Raw genomic sequence first — 16,583 nt, 5'->3', positions numbered from 1 at the left:
ATCGTGAACAACTATAATTTGTAATGTTGTTTATTCCATAAATTGTGAATGATAAAATTATCGTTTTATTTTTACAAGTTTTTTTTTTGTCTAAAAAATTGTGAACTTCTACACGTCAAACCATAAATGTGGATCGGAAGAAAATATTTAAAGAATTTGCCAGCAGCACCCTTCTTTCCCTCCCTGGAGGAGAACAGCTCATTCTAACCTGCGGAGAAAATGGCGACATCACTGATTTGAACCACAACAAAAGTACAATGACAACAGAAGATGGCGATCAAAGCAAACTTGCGAAAGAATAAAAAAGCATAAAAAATATATCAATACATTTTTTATCTTTTTTTTTTGGTTAAATTAACAACAAAACATGCCTCCTCCCCTTTTAAATATACAAGCAGTAACTTACAAAGTAACGTAATGAAACAAAAAAGATAAAAGGGCATCCCCTAATTTTCTCAAATATAGCCTAGCCTAATACAAATCTAATATATCTGCGGTCTTGTTTTTTTATTCAACATTAGTTAGTTGCACTAGGTATTTAACACCCTCATCAAGACCTCATCTGTGCCTCTCACCCTCTCCCCTTCCTCCCTGAGGAGGCCTTACACTTCATTCGACCACAACAAAAAATAATAATAATAAAGGGAAACTCACTGGAGTCATAATGCCACCTATATATAAATCATGATTAGGTGGCCCCTTTCCTGGCAGTGTAGTTAGATGACAGTCTTCTGACCCATGGGCCTTGATTAGGTGACCATGAAATTGGGAAGCCAAGCACAGCGCACCATCTTAGATTCAAAAGGGCAACAGCAAGCTTCTCTTCAGAATCTTTAAAAAGCTGTACTATTCGTGATTCAGCTTCCGTGTCTTCAGCAAAGATGAAGTCATCCTCAAATTCTGCCTTTTCTGGAAAGCTGCCATCTTCTTCACATATCATGCGCATACTCAAAACCTGCAGCGCTTCCATGGCCGTGCTGTGAAAACCACTGTTGGCATATGCAGAGAAAACAAAATGGCAGGTCGCTGGATCCGGCTGGACTTTTTCTTGGTGCATCCACTCAACGACAAATTCAACTACCTCAATCACTTCCTGACATTTATTGCAGGGGAGAAGAAAAATATATATTACTATCGAATAATGCAACCACAATTTTTGTGGTTGATCAAATTATGATCATGTATATCGAGAACCATGCTGCTCTTTTGATCTTACCTTTTCACAGGCTTCTTCAAGAATGGTATTAAATAGCAAGGTATCAAGTTCATTGCGTTCTGAACTGGCTTGATCCAAAAGATTCAATGCTTCCTCAATGTCATCATCTTCCAACAGAATCTGGAACAAAACAAGATTCAACATCTTCCTCAAAGTCATCATCATTAATTAAATTACTTGTGTTTTCAGAGAAGACAAAAATGTAACTTTCCATTTGTTTTTCTTTTTTCGTTTTTAAAAAATGAACTCAGTAATTGTCTTCATTTAAATGTCATTATAAACATCTGAACTTTCCATAAATGAAACTAATGGGGACAACAAAAAATTCTCTTTTTGTAAGAGTTCTTATTGCATCCAAAAATGTGGTCACGCAATGGGCTATCGAAGAATTTCTATAGCTTATCAATTCAACTTGAAATGGAAGTACATTCTCAGACCAAAAACAAAAGAAAAGAAATTAAGTGCATTCATATATTGCAAATACTCTAGTCAGAAAAAAATAATTAAAAAAACACGATGAAGGATGAAGGAAGGGGTTTTTGTGTAAACAAAGCAGAACTAAAATGTGACTAGTTTGCGCATCAAGAGCTGGAAAAATTACACTTTTCAATCGCATACATAAACGGTAGCAGTTTCCTAAGATGCATGATAATTCAGACCGAGTAATCATAATATTAAAGCTACCTTTATGAGAACGGTATAAGTCACTGTTAGTGGATAAAAGCCATCTCGCAACATCATGGAGATCAATGCGCAAGCAGATCTGTAACATCCTAGAATGCTACAACAATCAATCATTATATGATAAGTCGCAGCATCTGCCGGGAAACCAAATGACTTCATATTTTTAAATATCTTAATTGCCATTTGACTCTGCATGTAATCATCAGAAACAGAAAAGTAGATGAACACTGATCCAATATTCCACATATCATGAAGTTGCAAATGAAGGAAAACCAATGGTGATGAAAACACCTACTTCCTTAGCCTCAACAAGTGAATGCAGCACTGTATTATAAATAGGTGTTCCCAGATAAATGTTATTACGACAAAATATATTCTCTGCCACGTCCAAATACTGGATCAGCTCTCTTATCATCCCCTCTGCTCCAAGCGCTTTCAACTGGAAAAACAAAAATTGAATGTCATAGATGAGGCTGGTGGGACAGGGGAAAAAGAAGGAAAAGAAAAGGAAAGAATGCTAGAGTAGGGTTCCAGATAAGGAAAAATAAAATAAAATAACAACAGCCCCCTTGGTGGCATGTTGCAGAAAGGAGGCAAGTACAAAGAACACAACTTTTACTGTTTCCAAGCAAATAAGCTTCTAGAAGACAACACAAAAGTTGTATATTGATCTCATATAATCAATATTTATGCAAAAATAAGAAGTCATGAGTGAAACAACCTGCATGCGCACGAAAGTTTTTAAACACTAATTTATCTTCCTTCTGTAGATGGTGTATGTTCTCCTTTTAAAACTTTTTCCAGAGACTTTGATGTGCAAGCTCAAGGAAATAACTACAGATACCAGGCCTAAGAGGCATGGAAACAATATCCTCGAAAAAGTAATGATGCATATGACGTACGTCTTTAAATAATTGGCGTTAGTGTTGTATGCACACAGCTACAATTTTTTTAATTCTATCACAGTATCCGTTGTTCCCTTTCTCCTTAGCTGCAAGCAGAACTAACAGCCGCAATAGGTGAAAGATGAAGTCTGTATATAAATTTTTAAATAAAAAAGTGTGTATCATGCTCCTTATACCTTCATTTTGAATGAAGAATCTGTATTATCTTACCTACACTATTTAATAAACCATGTAAAATATGCAACATTTTCTCCAGTCACCTATCAGACCATAAATTTTCTAACTGTGCAGTCCAGTTATCAGATGCTGATATTCTTAAGATTTCCATGTACAAAACTATGCACCATGTTTCATGCAGTGTTTCCATAGATAAACATCATAACCACTAAAACATCTTAACCATAGCAGAGACTAAGGAACCAGTGTAAAAAATAAAAAATAAAAAATAAAATCGATAATTAAAAAAAAGATAAAAAGATAAAAAGAAAGAGGATACTAACAAATGCTTATGTTGTACAGGGCAAGCAGAAGACAAATTCCATAGTGTCTCCCACCATATACATACCAATGACCCTTGTCAATCAGAGGCAGGAATATGCCACCTATCAATACTCCATTTCATTCTCTAAACTAAAAGGAAGTATACATGAGGGTAGGGGGTTACCAAGTTCTTCATTGATAAATAACTGTGCTGAATACCATATCTTGCCATATCCATTTCTATAGCATTAATGCGTTTAGCAGCATCCACCTGTGACAACATGTCGCCCTCTTCGTATGGGGCATTCACGTTACCAAATAACGAAAACAGCAGCTCATATGTCCTAATATCAGGCATAACTTTTAATTGTTTCATTTTAGCCAACATCTGCACTGCTCGTTCAGGTTGATCCTGCATAAGTCATGCAACAATATTTGAATTTACTGGAGACAAACATGAAAAAAGCTTTCAAGTGCTGGAGAATTACAACTGAGCATAAAACAGATGAAACTTTCATAAGATGATGAAAATAAGAAAACAGAAAAACATATCCTAATTAGGGTTTTAAATCGCTAAAGCGTTACCTCCCATGAGGTGAGGGCTAAGCCTCGAAGCGTAAGCTTTTTAGGCATTTCAAAGCGTAATAAAAAAATATATGAAAATACATATTATAGTGAAAAAATAGCATGATACTCACAAGTAAATAGTATAATATTTATTTGTTATTTGATACTTATTAAATACTCATATATAAAACATAGTGTATAGCAGATTCTTTGAAAGACCCGAGCCTTTTTCCAACAGTTGCTTCAAAACACCCACTCTCTTTATGAAATTGAAGGACCCAATGTCTTCCTCTCCACTTCTGACCCAATTTCAAAGCTCCCATGGCTCTTTCTCTCCATGGCTCCCTCTCTATGGCTCTCTCTCCAAGGCTCTCCCACTCCATCTCAAATTCGGTAAATGTGGTTCTAGCCACTATGTTGCTGGAGAAAACACTAGAAAATCACCTCAGAGAAGCCAAAAATGGATTATTTTTATTTTTATTTTTATTTTATATATATATATATATATATTAATGTTGGGTTTTCAAATCCCAGGCCAAACGACATTGTTTTTCTGAGCCATCTTCTTCCTAAAAGGCTTACGCCTCTAAGGGGATGAGTAAGCCTCGAAGAAAGGTGTACGCCTCAGTCCAAAAGCATACGCTTTTGGTGACTTAGCTGCGCCTCGAGGCAAATTCCGAGGCGCGTTATTTAAAACATTGATCCTCGTTGATACTTCTATCATGCTGCCCTCTGACACCATATATACCGAGTTTTGATATGCCCTTACATAATTCCTTTTATTAGAGCCAAAAATATTCATTACCTATGAGAACAAGAATGAAGAAGCATAACTCGAACAAAGCTCTTCCTAACATTCACAATATTGAAAACCATAACTAAATCTCTTAAATTAGCATCAAACTAACTCTACTCTTACTCTTATGAGATATTCAAAAATTTCAGGGACCAGGATCTTTTCTTTTCTTTTGTATAGGGACCAGGGTCAGCACCCTACATCATAGACTACCTATTTCTGGTGGATTCTAATTTTATAATTTTATAAGTTTTAATTAACAAGGCCACATAAAAGAAAATTTTCTGATATGAGAATTCAGATCTATAAAATATGACTCACCACCGTGTCACATGCTGCAAGAAAAGCATTGAAAGGATGTGGATATGAACATTCAGATATTTGATCCAGCAGAGCCTCAGCGAAATCCAATTCTAGCACTTTGCTGCAACCTATAGAAAGGTTTGCCAGAGTAGAATCATACGGCTTCAAATTTCTCTGCTGCATAATTCTTAACTGCAGAAGGATAACAACAATGTTGCAAAAATCTCTAATTAAAAACAAAACCAAAATGCACAAAATACATTGCCAACAATTGCAAGATCGGTCTTTTTAAGATGATTGGCCTCTGCAATAAACCGATATAACTTACAATTTCCATTCCACTACTGAAACCTCGCTCAGAAGTAACTGCTCTGACAAAGCCATCATATGTATGGCTTGACGGTTGCAACCCAAATTTTTGCATCTAGACAAAAATGGGCTCCTTTAGTATGTCATAAGATGATATCTGAACGAGGTACATACAAAATAAATAAATAAATAAGGGCAGGATAGAGAATCACATAACTAAAACAAAAAGTTGAAATCCACAAAGAAAATAGCCATCACAATCAAAACATACAAAACTAAACTTCTGAAGCTTATAACTACATTGTTCTCCAAACAAGAATATCATATTTAGCATTTTTTTCCAGAAAAAAAAAAGGGAATATCATATTCAGTGAAGGTACCATATGTAAGATTTGCACATAAAAAGGAAAATTCCAGACATTGTAATATATTACACAAACCAACACAAGCTTCTATAGAAAGGTTGATGCTTCTATAGAAAGGTTATTATACCTGTAGGATCAACTGTTCTGCCAAGCCACCATTTCTTAATCGTGCACAAGCATGAATAACATCACTAAACGACCATCTCAAAATTTTCATAACAGGCTGGCTTATATGTATATCAAGCATATCCATTCGAACATTTTCAACTTCTCCAACTCCCAAGCCAAAAGCAGTGCACTGTGCATTAACAGCATGGCCGTCCAAATTCTCACAGTATATGGAAGGAACAGAATGTTTATTCTCCTCCAAATCAAGTTTCTTCAAGTCTAATTCACAGATTGAAGGTATAGGAATGTCTAGTCTTGACGAATACAACTTTCCTTCAGAAGTTTTATTAACATAAGTGTTTCCCCTGATGGCTAAAGTCACCATATATTGCAACTTCTCATACGCAGATTTTAAATCTCCCAATCTAGTAAAAGACCAAATAAACTTCCGTAGAGGAATAATGCTCAGACTGTAGTGTTTGATATAATCCTTCCAAATTTCATGGGCCGCAGGCAGGTTTTGCTGCCAAACTGCAAGCTGAAAGAAATGAAAATGCAGAGTAACTATCAATGACCCAAATAACTTTAGAATAGATTGGTCCACTGTCAATATTTCACAAAATGCAAGGTAAAAGTGAACTACAAGGAAAACTGTTCACATCACCATACGGACATTGCAAATATTCAAGAGAGCAGCACATCATCATCATCAAAGAGAAAAATGTCAATCAAACAGGATAGTTCCAGACCTACTTTTGATTGAAAAGTTTAATGCTACAGTTGGGGCTTCACTAAGAAATTAAAACTGATCCTTTTATCCCCTTACAAGCACATTGAAGCAGTACAACACAAATGCTTTGAAGCCATGAATGGGGAGATTAATAGTAATCTAAATACATTATATGAGTCACCCATACCAATTCTCATGTTAGAAAAAATAAAACTGTTGTTAAAGTGATGAGTCAAAGGCTTTGTGCTTGAAAAGAGGAACAAAATAATATTTAAACAAATACAAAACCGTTTTGCTTTACATACCTTGAGAAGCTCTGAATATGTAACTTCATTCTTCCCCACCATTTGATGCTCCATCAAGTCCAAACACTGATTGGCATTTTTTATACTCTGCATTTTGGCACAAGCCCTTAAGAAACTGTTGTAGATAGGTAGAACCGGATAGATGCCAGGACTTTCTCCAAGGAAATTTATCAACTTAAATGCCTGATCAAAGAACAACAAATGTGGACACAAGAATATTAAAATATTAACAACTGACAAAGAATGATGGTAAAAGTATGGTTGCATCTTAATGGTGGTTCTGATAACTACAGTAATAATATTACAGTAATCCTACCAAGATAGTTTTACTATTACCAGATGACTAAGCTAGCTAGATAATACCTTTTAAGTATATAGCATGAATCCTACCTCCTCCAAATATCCTCCTTTACATAGAGCTTGCACCATAAGCAAAGAGCATCTGTTATTCAGGCTAATCTCGTTTTCATCCATTATTCTCCAAGTCTCCATGACAAACTGCATGAAAAGGAAACAACTGCCAAATAAGATACACTTAGATGCTGAGACCAGTACCTATAAAAAGCAACTATTGACATGCAGAAAAATTGTAGGACACCATCCTTACCTTCGCAATGGCATTTTCGAAAGTTATTTAAGTCAAATAAAATTGGCAATGTGATCCTACCGATATAAACATGTTCATTGCACAGAAAGTGTCTATATATAGTTTGCTAGGTTTTCCTTTGACACTCTTCACATTACCATAATCAGGCACAGATATCAACCACTCAAATGCACTAACTCTCATTATCTCAGCTAACACACAAGTGAACTCAATCCTATGTATGTCAAACATATAGGTTAAATGGTGTGATTAAACACTAACAAAACAAATCAACCTACTTAAACAATGTATACAACATGTAGTAGAATCAGACACATAAACACGCATACACAGTGTGTCTCAACTAATTGCATGTTCTTCAGCTTACCAATGGATCAGGTGACTTAGCACAGTAATTAAGAATATAGATGAAATCATCAGCTCTTAACGAATCATTCCCATGGCCAAGATTCAAAAGCAGATTGGAAGCTTTGCCTCTCTCACCCAAGCGTAGTGCATCAATAATTTGTATCTGCATGGACCTGGTAATTGATTCTGCGCTGTGCCACAAAACTTCATGACCTGCATTTATCATCTTGCACTCAAATTAACCAAAGGTTACTGTAGAGACATAAAGTAAATGGTCTGCACATTTATCCTGCTTCAAGATATAACCAGGGCTAAGAAAACGAGAAGAAAAATATGTCAAGTCCAACTAGAAATAATTGGAGTTTCTTTATAAGAAATTTTAACAATTGCAGTTCAAGCTTGATTTGACTACCGAGATAGTACCAAGTAATTGATAGGTACAGTGCACCTATACATACTATAAAACATGCATATTTACTAATCTAGGTACCCCGCACAAGTTGAAGAATTTTGAAACATTACCATTTGAAGTTGTAAGAGTTCGAGAATACTCCAATCGATCGGGACCAATTCTTCGTCCCTGCAAAAACAACACTGATAATGAAGCAGAATATAACAATAATAGTAAAGATAAGAAGAAAATTAAAATTCTACTTCCACTCGCTTCTCTAACGAAATTGTCCCAGAAACCATATATTATAAAAACATACATGGTATTGTGGTTGTGACTTAAAAAGCGAATCTGCAATTAACCGCAATGGAACCCTCGCTCTGTAAAAAGAAGTAAAAGTGCGAACAAGGTCATGTTATGCTGATGCCGTATAAATGCACGTTCAACTACAATGTACTTACAGAGGTCTGTGCATGGTCAGGGCCGCTCAAAACCTATTGTATATGCTCAAAATGCTTTCTTTCATGGTTTACTGGACAACCGAGTTCCTTTTTCTTCAAAATTTCACCCGGATTCGCAGTGTTTGAGAGGCAAAGATTCGATTTTGGGAAAAGGGGTAGTCAACTATGAAGCATGGATACACCAATTTAGTGGCGTATCCCGTATCGGATACTTGTTTGGATACGATACGCTTCGGATACGGTCCGATACGCATCAGATACTTATCGCAGTCAACGGATACGTTAGTTGACTAACGGATATGTGTATCCGACATTCCGGACTCGAGTATCTGACTTTTCGGATACGTTCCTCCGGACGAAGTTTGCCCTTGAGGAGACCCTGGGCGCTGCGTGTGAAGGGAGAGAGAGAGATCAGCACGCGCGAGGAAGGAGAAGATGTCGACTAACCTAATTTTTATTATCCCAAGTGACGACGTCGTTCGCTAAAACAGGATTTGTAATATATTTTTTTTACATAGATCTGTTTATGGGTTTGGGTCTTAAGCAATAGTATTAAAATGGGCCATGGGTAATGATATGTCGGGTGAAAAAAGCTATACTGGCCTAAAAAAATATAAAGAATCAGAAAGAAAGCCCATTTTACAAGCCTATATTTTCAATTTTTTTATATTTAAAATTTGTTTTAAGCTACATATATTTTTAATAACCGTATCCATAACATATTGTATCCTAGTTTTTAGAGATTTGCTATATCCCCATGTCGTGTTGTATTATATCGCCATATCCATATCCGTGTCTGTGGTTGGAAAATTTTGGTTTTGTATTATGGTTATGGCTTGAATTTTTTTGGGTGAAGTTAGATTTTGTTTTGGCTAGAGAAGGAGATGATGAAAATGAAAGATTTGTCAATGGGGTAAGAGAAAGAGAGTGAAGTTTCATATAACAAAATGAAAGAGTGAGGGGGAGGAGAGGGCGAGGATGGGAGTGGAAGCAGTGGCAGAGCAAGGAATTGAGGTTAGAGGGGATTATGTTGCAAAATATAAAAATAAAGGGAATGAGAGCATAAACACTACAGGTTCTCGTAGAGCTTCTTGAAAATCACTATCAAACCCCTGAACCAATATAGCTTAAAGTAAAAAAAATCAAGAAATAAGCTTTAAATTTAAGTTTTCACATCAAGTTATGATTGTTGTATATATAAAACCCGTGTATCATTTTTCAATATTCAATTCAATTCATATATACAACATTAAATTATATACAAACAAAGAGAGAAAGAAAGAAAAGAAGAGTGAAATTGCTTGAGAGAGAGAGAGAGAGAGAGAGAGTTGGGTAGGGGCCTAGGACCCCTCTGGTCCCTACGTGGCTCTGCCACTGAGTGGAAGCTCAGCCATGGGGCTGCTGGGATTGCCTCTTTTCTTTTTCTTCTTTTATGACTAGCTTTTTAATTCTTATGTCGAAGGTAAACTTGGTTTTTACTTGGAAGCACGAATATTCTTCTTAGATATTTGATGGGTTTAAATAGAAACACAATTTTTTTTTTTTTTATTTTTTGTATATATGGCCCAACTCAAAAAAAAAAAAGGGGTTGTGCCCCCTTGGTTCATTGGGCCCCGGCCAAGGCCGGTCCTATGCCTAATTTTAGAAGTTTCTCAAGTTGAAATCGTAGGTTTCTTTTTTTTATTTTTTATTTATAAATACAAGCAATAAATTAAATTGCGAGGAAGAGCGAGTTTCTACACACGCTTATCAAGATGTGGGTTCAACTTTGAGACCACTTTGTGAAGACCATTTTCTTGAGTTAGACTCTATTTGCCAAACCCTTCTTTTTTTTCTTTTTTTTAAAGAGTTTATGCATTTTGATAGAAAGAGAAAATTTCTCGAGAAAATGCCTGGCACTATAACATTTGGCCTTGTAGATTCATACACGGTAACGCCATCTCTAATGGAGAGGGCCAAATGTCAAATTTTGGCAATATAACCTGGATGGAGCCCCTAATGCATGTATAGGGCCAGTCAAAATATCAATCCAATCAATATCTTGGGTGGAGTAGCAGTCCATGTTTTGCCTAGACTGAAATTTGATGGAGTCCACTTGCACAACCACTACCTCATGTGCAAAGTCATTTTTGTAGACCCATTAGAGTTAAAACTATTTTAAAACGATTTAATAAGGCTACGGACTCAAAATGTGAGTCTAGATAGTTGGGGGAAAAAACTGTTTGAATATAAACAATACATGAATAGTTATATTTTGAAGAATGGAAATTTGGGTTTAGCCCATTTAACATTGGAGATGGCCTAACGGTTCTCAAACAAGTTCAAATATTTTCAACTTTTGTTGTTGTTGAACAAATAGAAAATATAGAAAATATATGTCGGCATTATAATAACATGGTTTTACATTCGGTTTTGTTTCTTCTCATTTTTCTTAACAAAGGTTTTGTTTCTTATTTCACTTTCGTCGATATGGAGCGATTAAAAGAAGAAACAGTTGGAATCAGGCAAAAAGGCCAAAAGAAAAAGAACAGAAAACTACAATACTCACCAACGCTGCCAAGCCAATACGACGCCGCGCCGTTCTACGTCACAATTCTATCCCAAGCTTCCTGCCGTCGTCCACGTGTCAATATCAAATTGCCTATATCCTGTGAAAACATTGCGTGTGAAGCAAGGAGAGCGACTCGAATGATACGCCGCAGCCACGTACACACACACACGTAAACAAAAGCCGTCCGATGATATCTCTATCTCTATCCAAAATCCAGCCGGCAAAATATCACGTGACAGCACACGTGGCCAGTCCTCCTACCTTGCATGCACCACGTGTATCTGACACAGTAATTTCCCACACACACCACCACATTTGCTCGACACGTTTTATGAGCACTCAGCTACACCACCTATCCTTCTCACACGTGGCGACATATCAATCAATTTCGCTATTTAACCAAGTCGCAAGAATTTGGATATACAGATAGATTCAATCAAGAGAGAGAAGAGAAAAAGAGTTGGAAGAAAGAGTATCAAGGAGTGTTTGTTTCCCGGGAAAATAATGGTGGCAATGACAACGGGCAACGCTGAGGAACCAATTTTGTGCAGAATGGAGCGCCTTGACAACATGCTAAGGCAATTAGAGGAAATCAGAGGGTGCAATAATAGTAATAATACGAGGGCATCACATTCGCCCAAGAGCAGTTCCTTCGCATCCACACCTTCGAGGATGAGCGACGGAGTGGGGCACGTGTCGTCATCTGCGGAGCTGATATCTCCGGAGAGCCTGGAGAAGCACTGCCGTCCGATGGAGGACGTGATGATGGAGACGGACGTGAAGGGGACGCTGATTGAGAGGCTGGATCACGTGGAGGGTCGCGTGCTGAAGCTGTGCATGCAGCTGGAGGAGGAGTTGACGGAGAGCGCCGACAAGAAGAGAGATGAGGAGGAGATCATGAAGAGAAGTGAGAGAGAGGAGAAGATCATCATCGATGAGATTGGAAAGAGTCAGGATCAAGTCAAGAAGAAGAAAAAGAAGGGGTTAAAGCAACTTATGAATCAGTATCTTATGGGAAAAATATAAACCCAATAAATCAATAAGTTCACGTAATAATTCAGATGTTTTTTTTTTTTTTGGGTTCTCCCACTTGTCCGCTTTTGTTTGGAGATTGATTGGTGAGGATGTAAATCAAGCGAGAAAGCACAAGAGACAATCAAGAGATGCCTTTGGTGGTGGTAATTAATTTTGTCTATGCATTTTTATTTTTATTTTTATTTCAGTACATGGCATAACACATGGAAAAAAAAAAAAACAGGGTTTAATTAATAATGGAAATTCAAGCGTATATACATTTATCGCATGATTTTATGAGGAAAATATCTAGATTTCTGTTTTAGCTGAAAATATCTGTTAGGGAAGTATCTAGACTTCTGCTTTAGCTGAAAATATCTAAAAATGACTTGATAGTCTCTAAAGATTGGGCAAGTGGTGGTGGAGGTAGTGGCACTAGGGGTGAGGGTGGTGGCGGCGGCGGGAATGACAGTGGTGGTAGTGGCAATGACTGTGGGGTTGGTAATAGAATTGGTGACGCTTGGGGTGGTGGTGATAGCCACGACACGATGGTGATCGTGGGTGGTTGTGGTAATGGAGGTGGTGGTGATAGTTATGATAAAATGATGGTAGTAGAGGCGGTGAAATTATATCTTGCGAATAAAAAAAAAGTATTTATTAAAATATCTATGGGAAAGCAAATATTTGTCATAATCTAAAATTAGTCTAGAATGAAATGAAATCCGTTATTTTTTTATATTTCCTTTAAAATCAATGAGTTTTTTTTAAGGGTAATGATTTTTCATTCAAACTTTTATTTGTTAAAAATGGAGAGTAGATTTGGAAATTGAATGGATTTAAAAAGTTGGATTGATAACCTCGATTTTGATTTTTAAATTTCTTTAAAATCTTTTAAAATCTCAATCAATATATATAATATATATATAACCTATCATCCTCTCTCAATTATGTATTCAATTAAGATTTTAAAAGAGTTTAATTAAGATTTTAAAAGAGTTCAATAGAGTTATAAAGTTTACAAAGTTTACAGAGTTTAATATATTTTGATTTCTATAAACTCCACATAGAAATTGATTTAATTTATAGATTGATTTGAATGGTGTTTGTTAGAATTTATCATAAATTTTAAAAAAGTTTATTAGAATTCTAAAATATTTTGTGGGTTGTTTATCATTTATTTTTTCATTAATCTGATAGGTCTACTTTCTCCAACTTCATACATTCTGACATCAGTATCATCACCAAGTCCAATTAAATTTTTCCCAACAGCTGTTCCATTGCCAATTGCACATTGATAAAAAGACCATTATATATATTTGTTGCCAATATATATATATATATATTTGTTGCCATATATATATATATATATATATTACATAAACAGATACCAAATGACAACAACTAATAAATAAATAAAGGATGCATGTAGATCGATAAAGAAGGCTATCATATATATATGATATGATGTACAGAAACAAAAAAATAAAAATAACAGCAACTAAAAAAAAAAGAAGGAAAAGTAGAAAGAAAAAAAAAGCTTAGAAAAAGAGAAGAGATGAATTAATTACAGCAACAACTCGTTTAATGCATGTATGAATGGCCCATTCATATTGGCCAATTTAACCCAAAATTGTTCTTGTTCTTCTAGTGAAATTTCTTAGGGAAATCACCAGAGAGGGCATGTTGATGAAGTTTTATAAATTTTTGTGTTTTTGTGTACTCATTTAATTATCTCGTCACGGTGTATGTGTGTTCATTCTTCTTAGGGTTTGTGTGTTTGCGCTTTGTAAAGTTCTTCAATGACAAAGTCTTGGAGTGTTTCTACACAATAAAGCTTGTATAAGGCCTATCACAGCTGAATTCATGGTGGTGAAATTGTTGAACGTGTATTCATATTTTTTTTTCCAAGTAGGAATTCTTAGAATGGTTGTTTGCGTAGAAGAAGGATGAATAATGAGGATTAAGACTGCTAATTATATGTTGTCGTTAAATTAATCTAATGGCCTTTATTAAAGAGATCTTCACGAGTACACAAGTCACCAAATTCTGCTGACTCATCATCCCAACAAAAGTAAGAAAATATAGGTGGCAAATAGTGAATGGACTTCAAACAAGGGAATGGTCCCTTTCTTATTGTAGGAGCAATTAAGAAATTTGTTGAGGTACAACTAACAACTACATACGCAACTTCCATTTTCACATCCGAGGTTGCATTTGGGACCGCACACTTTGTCGCAATCTTTTTTAAAAACACAGTCATCAGTAGCATCTGTTGCTGCTGCTGTTACAAACTTGGCCTCTTTCGAATCCATCACCGCTTGGTGTTGCTGTCGACCTTCGCCTCTCTCGCTCAAACCTGTCCATCAATTCAACAGTCAACTTCCATTCTGAATTCACCATATGCTTACAAAAATAAAGAAGGAGGAAAACTTACTTGCTGCAATAACCAGGACAATTAGGCAAGCCAGTGCGAGTGGGGCAGCCTTGGTCATTTTGGTATTGTGGGTTATTAGCAATAGCGAGTGAGAGATGCTGGTAATGTGATTTGGTTAAAGCTCCTCTGCTTATTAGGCCCTATTTATAGTTTTTTTTCCCCTTCATTTTTCTTAATATGAAATTGAATCGTTTCTTGATCAATTGTTCTTAATTAGGCCCTTATATATGTAATTAAGAAAATGAACGTTGCTTAAAATTATTTTCCAGTTTAATGACACCAATTTACGGGTCATCTTTTCTTAATAACTCGAGTTTTAACTTAATTATCTTTCTCAAAAAGCTAAAATTATTTTGTCCAAAAACAAAAAATAAAATTAAAACCGTTGAATTCAAAATTGGAGTCAATCCATATATATATATGGTAGACAATCAGGTGCTGATTAAAACAAAACGAGGAGGCCCATAATAAGAGATATCAAAATTGATATAGAGTTGCTGTTTTTTCCACCTCCTAATTCTATTTCCTTATCAAGTAAATATGAAAAATAAAATCCTATATATTTTCATCCACTATTATTCCTAAAATACTCCTTTAATTATTAATGAGTGAATGTTATTTCCACCTCATGTCCTATATCCCCACCCACCATGTAAATTTGAAAAAACATAATCATATTTAGGGGTGTACAAGATCCAATTCAATCCACCCAAACCGATCAATCCAATTCAATCCAATCTAATTTTAATCGGTTTCGAAGAATTGACGGATTGTTTCAAAACCGACATGATTGGGTTGGATGACAGATTTGCTTGTGAGAATCCAATTCAATCTAGTTAGTTTTATGCTTTATTTTGCTATTGTTGGTATTTGTCATTGAAAAGGTTATGAATATTTTAAATCATTTTAATGAAATTATGTTTAATATATTATATAATCAAAATAATTTTCTCTAATATTTCATTTATATTTTACATTTATGTCTATTAATATGTTTGATTATATTAAACATAAGGATAAATGTTTAATATTTCATTATTGTCTTTTTCTATTATCAAAATCCGAGCATCCAATTCAATCCAATATCAATTGGATCGAATCGGATTGGATTTAAACATCTAATATGATTGGATCGGATTTAAAAAATCACAATTCAATCTATATTGGATTTGATGTGGATTGACTAAATTGTATTGGTTTCGAACCAACGTACACCCCCATATCTTTCCACCCACCAGTATTCCTAAAATACTTATTAATTATTAATGAGTGATGTTATTTCCATCCCATGTCCTTTTTTCCCACTCACCATGTGAATTTGAAAAAACACAATCCTATCTTTTCACCCACCATTATTCCTAAAATACCATTTAATTTTTAATTCAAACAAATTATATATGCTGATCCATTAGGGATCTGTATCCTATGTTTTGGTTTTCCTTATAATTAAAAATACAAAAATATTTCCTAAAAAAATTTAAAAATTCATAAATAAACGATTTTAATGCCTTTCTTGTTCTTCTTCTTTCCTCTGCCAATTGACCAAAAATTTATGGGAATTGTACAGTAAAGGTTTTTTTTTTTTTGGGTGTTGATTTAACTGTAGAATATGGGTTGGGTTCGTTTAATTTGATTATAGGTTTAAATGATGCAAAATCAAAATAACTTGCTACAATAACAGGTACCTGTGGGAACCCAGGGGTCTATGGATATTCTATATTGTCTTGGAAGTCCATATTTGCGGGATTGAACATTAGGGATTGTCAAGAACTCTTAATCATATGGGAAGAGAAGAAATACTTTTTGATTGGGTAAAGACATGGCTTGATGAATATGAAAAAAAGCGTTGCAGTTTGGTATCTTTTTGTTTAATTAAGGATTTTTTTTTTCCTTTTAAATTCGTATGAAATTGAGTTTTTATTTTAGGATTGAGATTTTTTCTCTCAATTCTTATAAGTCATTTTATAAAGGAGTAAATTTCTCTATAAAATTTTGAAGATAAGATATGG

At 35.2% G+C, this 16,583-nt stretch overlaps 2 protein-coding genes across 3 annotated transcripts; one reads left to right on the top strand and one right to left on the bottom strand.

Moving 5' to 3' along the window:
• Positions 1 to 4: 4 nt before the first annotated feature.
• On the bottom strand, positions 5 to 9,044 carry LOC103330476 (pentatricopeptide repeat-containing protein At1g76280-like). 2 transcript variants are annotated; one of them, XM_089051693.1, is made up of 15 exons: positions 8,576 to 9,044; positions 8,434 to 8,494; positions 8,246 to 8,303; positions 7,743 to 7,936; positions 7,159 to 7,266; positions 6,769 to 6,951; positions 5,753 to 6,271; positions 5,280 to 5,375; positions 4,970 to 5,143; positions 3,470 to 3,697; positions 2,196 to 2,339; positions 1,901 to 2,089; positions 1,217 to 1,336; positions 655 to 1,093; positions 5 to 208 (listed from the first exon to the last, which is right to left on the bottom strand). In XM_089051693.1, exons 1-14 carry the CDS (start codon positions 8,587 to 8,589, stop codon positions 689 to 691), a joined length of 2,493 nt encoding a protein of 830 aa, XP_088907819.1. In that variant the 5' UTR covers positions 8,590 to 9,044; the 3' UTR covers positions 5 to 208; positions 655 to 688. The 2 variants fall into 2 exon arrangements, with proteins under 2 accessions (XP_088907819.1, XP_088907818.1); XM_089051692.1 differs by lacking the exon at positions 5 to 208 and having other exon boundaries at positions 419 to 1,093.
• Positions 9,045 to 11,558: 2,514 nt separating this feature from the next.
• LOC103330474 (uncharacterized) lies at positions 11,559 to 12,316 on the top strand. The gene has a single exon (XM_008233063.3). The coding sequence runs from the start codon at positions 11,631 to 11,633 to the stop codon at positions 12,150 to 12,152; it is 522 nt and encodes a 173-aa protein (XP_008231285.2). The 5' UTR covers positions 11,559 to 11,630; the 3' UTR covers positions 12,153 to 12,316.
• The last annotated feature ends 4,267 nt before the right edge of the window (positions 12,317 to 16,583 follow it).

The sequence above is a fragment of the Prunus mume genome, linkage group LG5 (assembly GCF_029339155.1).
Source record: "Prunus mume cultivar Tortuosa linkage group LG5, ASM2933915v1, whole genome shotgun sequence".
Classification (NCBI taxonomy): domain Eukaryota; kingdom Viridiplantae; phylum Streptophyta; class Magnoliopsida; order Rosales; family Rosaceae; genus Prunus; species Prunus mume.
The sequence above is the reverse complement of the archived record's forward strand: the minus strand, read 5'-3'. Positions and strand labels throughout refer to the sequence as shown.